This window comes from Protomyctophum bolini, assembly GCF_963924005.1.
Source record: "Protomyctophum bolini genome assembly, chromosome: 16".
NCBI classification, from domain to species: domain Eukaryota; kingdom Metazoa; phylum Chordata; class Actinopteri; order Myctophiformes; family Myctophidae; genus Protomyctophum; species Protomyctophum bolini.
In genome coordinates this window covers 24,693,444-24,705,743 of record NC_137877.1, presented here as the reverse complement: position 1 = coordinate 24,705,743, position 12,300 = coordinate 24,693,444, and the positions used below count along the sequence as shown (strand labels likewise).

General features: G+C 42.1%; 1 protein-coding gene across 1 annotated transcript; it reads right to left on the bottom strand.

Annotated features, from left to right (window-relative positions):
- Window positions 1–875: 875 nt before the first annotated feature.
- slc40a1 (solute carrier family 40 member 1) lies at window positions 876–11,657 on the bottom strand. Its single transcript, XM_080785840.1, has 8 exons — window positions 11,352–11,657; window positions 11,154–11,221; window positions 10,643–10,802; window positions 10,224–10,339; window positions 8,688–8,814; window positions 7,042–7,287; window positions 5,889–6,515; window positions 876–4,896 (listed from the first exon to the last, which is right to left on the bottom strand). The coding sequence occupies exons 1-8, from the start codon at window positions 11,383–11,385 to the stop codon at window positions 4,577–4,579; spliced, it is 1,698 nt and encodes a 565-aa protein (XP_080641966.1). The 5' UTR covers window positions 11,386–11,657; the 3' UTR covers window positions 876–4,576.
- Between the last annotated feature and the right edge of the window lie 643 nt (window positions 11,658–12,300).

Here is a 12,300-nt window from a genome sequence, read left to right as displayed (position 1 = left end):
AATGTATACAGAACCATCCTATCGGTGGGGCAGTTTGTTTAATGCTGCGATGGCTGATCACATTTGATGGACAAATCTCCTACTGAAACAGATATTTTTCCAGATGGCATGAGGTTAAAATAGCGATACAGGGGATGGTCAGTGTCATTTGATATTGAAAGTGCTAACCGTGTGATGGCCTTATTGTTCATGTCAGAGAGTGTGGGTGTAGGAAGTCCAATGGTAACATTGAAGAGTTTGTTTCTGTTGGGCATGGACAGTATGGTTTGAACTGGGAAAGAGGACACTCTACCCCTGAACCAGTGCTGCCCTAGTTTACAAATGGGGGGCTGTATTGCCCTCCCATTTGTAAACTAGGGCAGCAGTGGTTTAGGGGTAGCAGTGGTTCAGAGGTAGCAGGGGGCATACTCAATTGGGGGCGATACAGCCCCCCAGGGGCATGCAGAGAAGTTTTGGGGGGGCACTGGAAGCATTGTTTATTAAAGGGTGGCACTGAGGTGCTCTTGGAGGGGCATGATGCTGAGATCAGACTGACCATGACACTGACCATGATACTGACTATGACACTGACATGATACTGACCATGACACAGACATGAAACTGACATGATACTGACCATGATGCTGACATGATTATCGTAACAGCCTTTTTTTTCTCTCCCTGGGAAGTAGGCTAATGATTGCATAATAATCACTAACTAAATTATATAAGCATCACAATACACAATACAAATACACACTTTTAATTGGGTGTGTGGGGCGATAAGGGACCTGGATATTGGATAGGGGGAACTGGCCCCAAAAAGGTTGAGAAATGCTGTATTTAACAAACAATGGATCATTTAATCTATTGCACTTTATAGATATATAAAATTAATAAATGATATATTTACAATCAGGCATCATGGGAAACAGACTGTTGATATGGTTTTCTTTATTGAATTGACCTCATGCAATACAAGCCGTAATAAACATCCTCATCATCAATGGAGTGCGATTGTTTGTTCAAATCAATTGACTCTCAGACTGTCTCAGGACTACAAGCTTTGATTATTCGCTGATTTTGTCTTTGTCTACTTAACTAATTAATTATACAATAACACTGGCGATATCTACATACATAAGCATGATACATATGCATCTTTGTGCTCAAAATTACAAGCCTATTGAAAGAGGATTGCTTTGTATACAGGAGGCAGAGAAAACAATTTCACAAACAAATCGAATAGAAAACCTCAATTAAAAACAAAATGTTAACACTAGGTATATAAAAAAACAATGTAAAAAAAGAAAGAAAAGAAAATTCCATTATTTCCAGACAAGAAAAGGATAATCTGACAACAGCACACAAAATATGTACATACTGTTTATGTATTTTTTGTATTTCACTGTTTATACTGACTGACAATTTGTTTGAATGGAAGAATAGCTAATATTACATATGGCCATGTACTTAGAAATATCCCTGTATCAGCATTGTGACAAATGGCAGATCAGTGGCTTTGTGCAGGCCATCAGTGGTGGAAAATAATTCAAAATGTACTAGAGTAAAAGTACAAAAGTATTGGCATTAAAATATACCTAAAGTACCAAATGTAAAAAGTACTACATTTCTAATTTCCCATTTCAAGTTTTCAAATGTATAACAATCTTTTGAAAATAGCATGCATTGAGCTTGTAGATTGGCTATTTCCAAATGGCCGCAACATAACATGTATAGGGCTGAAGTGGTTACTGTATGTTTTGTAATAATTATCATGTAACTAGTAACTAAAATTCTAAAATAAATGTAGTGGAGTAAAAGCTCAATATTTGCCTCTGAGATGTAGAAGTAAAAGTATTGGAAATACTCCAGTAAAGTACAAATGCCTCAACATTTTACTTAAGTAAATGAACTTAGTTACTTTCCACCACTGCAGGCCATACCCCTAGAATGAAAGCCGAGCCGTGCCATCGTGGAGGACCATAATTGTGCACCTCCACACATCTGACTCAACCACCACCTCCCAACAGGCTGACTGAATGGTCCTACTGTACTCCACATCTGTTCTGGGCTGCCTGTTTCCAACCCTAATATTTTTGCTCCTACCCATCAAAGTTATAGACTGGCGAAGGGCTTTCAAGAGTGTGGTGGAGGTGGACTAATAATCGTGTGTGTGTGTGTGTGTGTGTGTGTGTGTGTGTGTGTGTGTGTGTGTGTGCTGTGCGTGTGTGCATGCACAAAACAGCTGTCAAGGCAAATTTGGAGTATAAGGCTTCAGAAACTGTGTTTATAGGTATAGGTATAGGTCAGAGCTTTTGAGATAGAGGTGCTGCTGCTACGTTTGTAAATATTTGGGAATTTGCTCCCTTTACTTCACTTTGATGAACTTATTTACAGACATGAAGGAAGTCAGCACACTTATGTCCGGCTGTTATAATAACAATAATAGCTTATCAAGACATTACAGTCTATATCCATAAAACTCGGTGATAATGAATTGCGAGAGAGCCATACTGAAATATTTACATGACAAATATGAACGTTTCTGCCAAATTGCTCTTGAGTCCTTGCATGTCTTTCTCTAAATAGAACAATCTGTATAGAGGGTATGCGGGAACGGTTATGTGGGAACGTCTACTGAGTGGAAAAAACTAATATCTGGCCTTGACAGCCAATGTACATCCAAACAGAATCTGATTGCATTAAACAACGTTAAACAACATTCAACTCGATTTGCCACTCACTTTATGCATGGGCATACCCTCTATACTCCATTGTGCAACTATGTCTCTTCTTGTCGAAAGTTAGCTTGTAAACTGTTGCTTATCAGCAAGTAACACCATCACTCTACAGATAAATTAGGCGTTACACCAATGTCTCAGAAAGTTGACTGAAAAGTAGCCACACTTCAGAATGTACTTTCAACAGAAGTTGGAAGTTACAGCATAAACACCAATAATACTAGATGAGCAAAAAAGCACTGGTGTAGGAATTGTTGGCAGGCAGAAGTGGTAAACTGAGACAGTTTAAGGATTGCTGACTGGGCGGTATAACTGGAGATGGGTTATTTGAGGTCGCAACAGTGAGAGGGAGAGGGTGGGGGGCTATTCAAGTTTGTGCACAGGAAAAGGTACTTTTTCCCATGTGAGAGCATGGTGTCAAACATTTTAGCTATGTGCCTTGTTTTTGAACTGTCAAGTGACTGGAACAGACTGCAAGGTAACCTAAGACTGGGAGGGGAAACGATTGTGCAAGAGGTCAGGATTTCATCCGTGTGCAAAAAATAAAAATTGTGGGGGAAATGTTAACAATATAACTGATCTAGTGGGTTCATGGATATATATCAATCTCTTAAAGTGCCTGTGTAACAACAATCATGATTAGAACTAAAACACACAACTCTATTGGCGACACAACAGTCACAGTAAACTACTAGTAAAAAGAAACAATATACAATCTCAACAGTATGCTGAAAATATTTAGGTGCACTATGGGGTTTACAAAAGTGGTAAGCCTAACTGCACAAAGTGTCGCTGTTTTAGGCTTTAGAGAACTCACACAAGTGACATTAAAAAAGTGTATTTGGAATGCTTTATATAGATAATTGGTCTTCCCTCACTTCCTTTCTTGCCATAAAAGGACTTCCACTTTGGTACTTAGAGAGCTGAGAACGTTGTGGATGTGGATGCATTTCTGTCTGTTATGGCACAACCGAGACAATACTGATGATACATTTAAAGAAAAAACTAAAACAAAAGGAAAAACAAACAACAACCCACCATTTCCTGAATAAATAGTTTGCATAACCCTTTTAACCATGTATTAAAGAGCATTGATCCCAGCTTTGTGTTTGGTTAAATGAGCAAGAGCATTAAACCCCCTGAAGGAAGCCACCAACTCTACAATCATTTGCTGAAGCTGACCAAAAGCAACACTTGGCTATCAGAGACGAAATGGCGACTAGAAAAAGCTACAGCACCAATATAATGACTGAGAACCAGATATAAGTTAAATGTTAAAACACTAAACAGAGGAATGATCTGCTTTATGAGATCTGCAGTGACTGTTCCTCTGTACTCAAGCCACCAAGCATGCTCAAAATATCTGCGCTATTTCTCTCCCATTTAGCCTTTTCTTAAACTGAAGCACCATGTAAAAAACCATACAGCCAGGTCAAGGCCTTGAGGAGATTATCTATTTTACAGTGCTTTTCCCCTGGTTTCTTAAACCGTGGCTGAGGTCCCCAACTCGGCCATAGCCTGCAGGCCTATGGCAGAGGGGTGCTGAGTTTTGAACTCCCTTACCCTATGCGCCAGGGTAAGAGAGAGAGCTTATCCAAGCTGCGACCTATTCTAATCTAGAATGGGTTAGTTTTCTCTGATGGTGGTAAGCAACTTACTCACCTCCCTCTGCTAATGGTTATTCATGCATCAACAGTTAGAAAAACAGCTCCATTAGACCTGGCTTACATTCGTAGCATTAGTTTCCTGACGGCTAGCAAGCAAGCATGTTAGTTAGATGGACAGAGCAGGAGCAGGTGTGAGGGATAGGCTTCTGAGATATATGTACCATGGGACAGTCTCTTTAATGGCGGTTACACAGCAGCAGCATGAAGTGAGGGGCTGTCCACTGCCTCCTCCTTCTGCTCTGGCGAGCAGCAGAGGAAGAGGCGGTTGCCCAGGGTCTTGAATGCAAACCTAAAGTACATGAGGTGGCCCATGGCCACGAAGGAGACGGAGATGATCACCAGAAGGCCAAAGGTCTCTGGTTTGGGGGCCATAATCACCATGATGAAGTGCAGTAGGTCCAGGAGGTAGTTCATGGAATTCTGGACGCCGTTGATCACCCCGCGCTCCGATTCGATCACATTCTCTTGGATGAGCTGGGTCACAGTCAGGTCAAAGGACCACAGACCTGCAGAGCAGAAAGTGAGTGCGAGGTCAACATTTGTTTAGAGGGTTCAACAGTCGACTGTTTTAATGGTATTTTTACTGCCACATAAAAACAACTGTAAGCGGAGCATACGGCTCCATACAGCAATCAGTTGATAATTATCAGCCAATGTTATTGCCGTCAAAGGTTGCCAATATTGCTTTGACATTCATTTCAGATCCGGAGAGTCCTTCCTGTTAATGCCGCTGACTAGAGTAAACCTTCAACCTATGGACTGCATTTTCTAGTTTGGGATACTTTTAGGAAGTCATCATCATAAAATATACCTTTTATAAGCTTATGGAAGAAGCTGAGGTAAATGGTGCATTTATATAGCGCCTTGGGCGCTTTACAGAGTTTGTGCATTACATTAACCCATTCACACACCGATGCCGGAGGAAACCATACAAGGCACCAACCTGCACATCGGGAGCAATTAGGGGTTCAGACTCTTGCTCAAGGACACATCGACACTAACTCTGGGGGAGCGCGGGTTTGAACTGGGAACATTGCGGTTCCTATCCGGTCACTCTACCCCTGAGCCACTGCCGCCCGAGGTACACCAATAAAGGAGGCATTCTGTCATCTGCCAACTGAAGAAAATATAATATTTCTATGCCAAACTACAATGCGACTGTATTTTATTATAACTTATTATTGCACTTTTACTGGTTTCATTTATAAAATCATTTTTTAATGTTGTGCTAACTAACCTTAAAATATAATTTTTTAGGATATTTTTGGGGGCTTTTTTGCCTTTATTGATAGATGTACAGTAGGTAGATAGGAAACAGGGAGAGAGATGGGGGGAAGACACGCAGCAAAGGTCGTCGGGATCGGGACTCGAACCCGCGACACAACCCGCTAGGCCGGCCTAAAATATTGTATTTGTTGTTGTTGGTCTTGATACTTTGTTTCTATACAGTTTCGGTAGGTGTTCTCTTTTGTCGCCTGTAAGCGGTAACATTACTCACCAACTCTAGCAGCAATGACCCCAGCAAACAGCAGAATGACAGACAGGTAGTCGGGTGGATGCTGTTGGAATTGGATGGATGGCATTGCCGTGGTGGGCACCTCCGCATCAGTGGCATTGGTATAACCATTCACGATGTCGGGCAGGGGCTTGGGGAACAGGTGCGACAAGTCAAACTCTCTGAGGTTGAAGGGGGTTCCGGGAGCAAAGACGGACCCCACGCACATCAAGAGGCAGAGCAACTGGGCGATGCCAGAGAAGAAGCCGGTGCGAATTAGTCCACACTTCTTGCGCACCCAGGTGAACGCCACGGTGCCGCAGATGCCCGCGATGGCCGAGGCGCCCATGAGCAGGCTGAGCATGGAGCCGTTGAGACCCTGCGTGTACGCATAGCCGGTGGTGATGCAGTCGAAGCCCAACACTGTCATGTAGAGGAAGGCCAGGGACATGCCGGCGAGGAAGATGGACTGGTTGTAGTAGGCCACCCAGCCAGATTTCAAGACACGCAGAGGCTCAGACACCTGGTAGCAGCAGCCCATCTCCTTGGGAGACTCGGCCTTGGCCACCGCAGAGCTCTCATTCATCAGAGGCTGGAACGACTCCTCAGGACTCTGGCCGTTCTCCAACTCTACAAAAGGGTGGCGGAGGAAAAAAGGGAGGGGGGTGATGGGGTCAGTGAGGATTTGTTTCAGGTCTGTCGTACAAGGCAACAGTCCAATGTCAATCGCTCAGTGAACTCAGATAAGAGTTGTCTTGTTGTCATAATGTGAACTTATATGTTCTGGCTAATCATGGATTCGGATTTCAAGGCTGTGAATTCTCAGTTCTCAGTTGATATTTGATCAAGCAGCATCAGTGTTTTAACTGTTTAGTGAGGAACTTATAGCAGTGGTTCTCAAACATTTTAGCCTGTGACCCAAAAGAGAAATTTGATGTCTCCTATTTTGTGTTATCCTTTTAGCCTTGACTGTACCACCTGCAGGCCCTTAGAATATGTGACAGGATTCCTGACATGATTGTTATTAATGAATTATAATACATTTTCAAAAACTTTCTTCCCCAGTTCGCTCAAGGAAAATACAATGCTAAAATGTATCCAGCCACAATATCAGTTATAAAGGGACATACTATATAAATAAAGTTCTCGTGCTTACCTTTCTGTGCGCTGAGCTGTTTGAGCTCGTGACTGTGGTCTTTCTGGCCAGCTTTGACGGCCAGTGCTGGAGTCTTCTGGTAGACATTCCACAGCAGGGCATACTCCAGGCACATGGACGCTAGGTTCCACCCGGCGATGAAACCACAGCCGACGATGTGAGAGCCGAAGGACATGATCTGGCCCACCAGCATTGGCGCCAGGATGTTGGTCAGCTGGTCAATGATCCGGACGGTGGCGTTCATGTCTGTTGTGAGAAAGGCGTAATGGAAGGGAGGGCAAGCGGTCAAAATATGGCAATGCCATGGAATGAAGCAAAATGAAGCTATTCTTGGTGCTTTCACAGAAGACACGGTGGCTTCTATGGAAACTTTAATTCATGGATACAGTACTGGTCTTCAGGAAGAGCTGCCCTACTAGTAGGGCTGTCACAATTTAAAGACATAGGGAAATTAAAAATACGTTTTTCACACTTTTAGAGCATATTCGTGACAATGGGAAAATGTCCATCTTTGTGTATTTTTATATCAAAAGTCCATAAAAAATCTAATTTTATTGCGACCACAGGTCGCATTTACTGTGAAAACGTGCATTTCCTGTCAGTTGGTTTGTTTGGTTGGTCCGTCCCCCCTGCCATGACCATATATGGTCATGCCTCATGACATCATGTGACATCATCACTGATGGAGATCCCTGATGTCATCAATATTAAGCCCATATATATGGCCCCTCAAAAACATAGGGGTTTTGACTCAGGGGTAGAGTTGCCGTTAGAGCTGCTGAATGGGGAACCGTGAAGTTCCCAGTTCGATCCCGGGCTCCCCCAGAGTTAGAGTCGAAGTGTCATTAAGCAAGTGTCAAGACTCTTAACCACAAAATGCTCCTGATGTGCAGGTTGGCGCCTTGCATGGTTTCCTCCGCCATCGCTGTATGAATGGGTGAATGTAATGCACAATCTATGTAAAGCGGTTTGGATAAAAGCGCTATATAAATCTTACACTATTTACCAAATAATTGCGATTATCTTGAATAATTGCGATTAGATGATTATGTAATAATTGTGACAACCCTATCTACTACACTAGCTCAATTTTCACCATAATATATAAGTGACAAAACACTTGGTTAACACTGGTTATAGCTGTCTGTTTGACAAAGGAATGAGGTGGAGGATCTTCTTCAGAAAAGGTTAATGAAATGGACAAGAAGTAATTGGAAATGTATTTGTATATTGAGCAGTTTGTACAGGTTTAATCAAGAAAGGTCATGTAATTTCAACCCCTGCTAGAGAAATATCGTAGCTGATTTTAAACAGTTAGAGTAAAACCTTACCATAGGATATATTAATTTAAAATACCAGTATAATATCAGACTTTGTTCCACTGAGCAGAACTAACGACTAATCACATGAGGCCTAAATCGATCATGAGCAATTAAAGTGTGTGTGTGTGTGTGTGTGTGTGTGTGTGTGTGTGTGTGTGTGTGTGTGTGTGTGTGTGTGTGTGTGTGTGTGTGTGTGTGTGTGTGTGTGTGTGTGTGTGTGTGTGTGTGTGTGTGTGTGTGTGTGTGTGTGTGTGTGTGTGTGTGTGCGCGCGCGAGCGAGCGTGCGTGCGTGCGTGCGCATGCGTTAGTGACTGACTGACTGACCTGCCAACTTGCTACTGTCCTGTCCAGCTACCACCACCACCCAGTCCCTCTGGATGGTGATGGACATAGCCGTGCTTGCCAAGTTAGCGATGTTGGCTATGGTGATCACCATGATATAGCAGGTCGTCTGAAAAACAGGAAGCATTTCACATTTTAATTTGATGAGCATGCCTGGTTCAGATGCTGCCAGAGAGATTTAAAGCTAACGATTGAAGTTTGGAAGGACATTTCCTCATGCAAAAATATAGAAGATACAGTAGTACGGTACATTAACCAAACGTGAAATGTATCACTGTTCTTCTACGTGAAAGGAAAGCAATGACATTCCGTGAAAAAGTAAATCAATGTCATTCTCAAGGAAAAAAGGAAAGAATTAATAAAAGTGTGAAGAAAAAAAACAGCTGTTGATAGTGGTCCAGCATGACTGCTTCATGTAATGCACAACATGTGACCTCAGTGCTGAAGCTCTACTAGTGCACGACCAGAAAGATTAGCATATTTTGTCTAGAAACAACCAACAGAACAGTGTTCTACAACCACAGCGTAACGTGACTGTTTTAACAAACTGGCTCACTGTTTGTGTTTGTTGTTCTGTGTGTACATTATGGAACAGCTGCTTTGGTCAGAAGAGCAAATGGAACTGGATCAACACAGGCCAGGTCATTTCTGTCTGTCTGTCTGTTTCTGCCTAGAAGAAAAGACACTCAATCTCCTGTTTTAACCCCCCCCCCCCCCCCCCCCCACCTCCACAAACACTCAAATACCAGCCTCCTCAACCCGTCGCTCACATAGCCAACACTGAGAACAAGAGAAGAGTTGGATCATAGCTGAAGTTCAACACACAGTTTGTTTCTCTGTTACAGATAACCCCCGTAACGGTATCGGTTTTGAAAGCAGCTATCTGAAAACAGCATTAGTCTGTTGTTTTGTTAACTTATAGTGTTATGTTGTTATATTTTTACATTGTAAATTTGTGTTAGCAACTTCTCTGCAGAACCTATCCCTAATCCCACCAACATGTTGCTGCTTGTACCGGTATAAATGACAAATAGGTCCTTGTTGATTCAAATCAAGTATCATAGTTTAACAAGCCCTTAGATACTAAGGACAGAACTCGGTAACAATGTGTTTTCCCAAATAAATAGTATTCTGGAAAACAACGAGAAGATGGCTTTGCTCTGTGACATGCGGTCAATATGCAGATAAAAAATATCTACATGTTTGCTCAAAACAAACATTAATATATAACTGATCAATAACAGAACCAATCAATTGCGTGTACTTGAAGTGTGCATAATTTTTTTAAGAATAATACTTCCATTTAATCCATTCCCTTGAATTGAACTGTAAACCTAGTTTCCACTGTCATAAAGGTCGTTCACGTGGGAGTCCATATCAGCGGTCGCTAATCTAACGATTCATACTGGGGGTCAAGTGGGTTGCACATACTGTAGTGTTAAAAAGTAGGCTAAATGCGTTCACTGCAAATTTACACTGGCTTACAGAACAGCGGTCTGTGTGCTGAAGGGATCTTACCAGAATCCATCCATTGTACATTGCCTCAAGCTGCTCTTTGTACTGGAAAACGAGCATGAGAAGGATTCCACATGTAATGACACAGGAGTTCTGTACGACCAGTGATGTCCGGGCCACTGTGAAAACAGGAGGATAGGAATTAGGGACAGAATATTGGCCAAAAACAATAGATATCTGTGTGGAATAGGATACAGGAGTTCGTTAGAGCTTTTCCAACAGCATGGCTGGACCCACTTTTCTGCTCCCTTAATCTAATACTACCCATGCCAAATTCCTCTGGATAAGCATTCCACAAGAGACTGTCTTTAAAGGCTACGAGGCTTAGAGAATAACTTTGGCCATTGTATGAGTAGACATGAATGGGGTGCATTTTTGTGCACTATTCTTTTTTTTTTCTTTTTACAACAAATGAAGCCTACCTTTGAGCCTGGGGTTTTTGTCCACCCAATCCCCAATGATGGCCCCCAGCAACAGCACTGAACCAGCCACCACCAGACCATACACAGCCGTGAGTAAAAGACTGTTCCCGTACAGTTCCACAAGAAACACAGCTACGGCAAAGTTCCACATTCTGTCGCCCTGGAAATATACAACACATAATATATATATATTATTATATGTTTTTATTAGTCCAGTTTGATCATGTTTATATGGCCCAGCATCCTTGGTTAGTAGTACTGCTATGTAATAAATTATAAAGGCCCTATATCTGCTTTCAAGGATTGTTACACACTACACGGCAGGGATGAACTGATCCTGTCTAGGATAACCTAACATTGTTGTGGAGAGCTATTTGTGGAAATATAGACATTAATTACCTTTTGGAAAACATGTTAAATATGGCATAGGGCATTACACTGTCATGACAATGCAGCCTGTTATTACATTATTATGTTATGTATGTAGGGCTATTATGATCATTTCACTTACCCATGTCGATAGAGCATGTCCCATGTAAATAAGGAACTTTGCTGATGTGAAGAAGTCTCTGGTAGACTCTGTAAAGGAAACGTAGGAAATAAAACACTATCCCAGTCTATATAGCCAGGCATCCATGTTTTTTGCAGCACATAAACAAATTGCAAAACACGTAACGTGACATTCCATGAATGAAAAGCGACGACCTACCACAACAACTCTTCTTAGGTCCAGTGTTATCCATTGTAATTTGTTCGAAAATAATTAGGTCAATACTGTTTTTTTCTCTCTCTCTCCTCCTTTTGTAAAAGGCTATTGACGCGAGGATCTACCACTGCATGCAAAGTGTCTACAAACAGGCACAGCTGATCTACCTTATTCCTCCTCTCCGAACTTAGCTATCACTGTAGCTGAAGTTGGAAAGAAATATTTGTTGCCCAAAAGGCTAGAAATAGGCAATAAAAGAAAAACCTATCCTCCGCAGATGGGACCGCTGAAATGCTGCCTGTTTACGCAGCTCCCATGTTATAACTACTATGGAGGCGATGAAGGCCCGCCCCTTAAGGGGCGGGCCTTCCTCGCGCACCCCTGTACCGTTTGTAAACAAGATGCCCTGATCCTCTCCTCTGCAGAGGAGAGGATCAGCTGGGGATCATAGACTGAATGGATGGGATGAGGGTCGAGCTCTGGGATTTCGTTGTGAAGAAAGGGAGGGGCTGGTCGGTTGTCTCAGCCTCGAAGTAACAATAATGCAACTATTTTTGGACACTTAGACAGTGGTGAAAAGTAAGTGCATTTACAAGTACTGTACTTAAGTACAATTTTTAGGTATTTGTACTTTACTTCAGTATTTTCAATTTCCACTACTTTTAATTCTACTCCAAACATATACCTGCATTAATTAAAAGATAGGCTGATAAGATCTGAGCAGCCGTCCTTCCTAACAAAGTCGGGATGACAGACTAATTGGAAAACATCACCAGCTGGATTGCATTGGTTTTCATTTGATGTGTTACTAAAACATTTATTACATGTTTGCACAGACATCTGTCATAATCTGAGCCAATAATATGTAAGGCGTTGTAAGACATCTGTCATAATATGAGCTTCTGTAATCATTGCTATAGTTTTGTTCAGTAACAGGGGTCTCCCCATCTAA

What these genes read in the sequence shown, in the direction of transcription:
- slc40a1 (XM_080785840.1), bottom strand. Translation starts at nt 11,385, where the DNA reads ATGGATAACACTGGACCTAAGAAGAGTTGTTGTG. An exon ending in ACCTAAGAAGAGTTGTTGTG is followed by an intron (nt 11,222 to 11,351) that starts GTAGGTCGTCGC and finishes TTTCCTTTACAG; the next exon opens with AGTCTACCAGAGACTTCTTC. An exon ending in GGACAGTAGCAAGTTGGCAG is followed by an intron (nt 7,288 to 8,687) that starts GTCAGTCAGTCA and finishes TTCTCACAACAG; the next exon opens with ACATGAACGCCACCGTCCGG.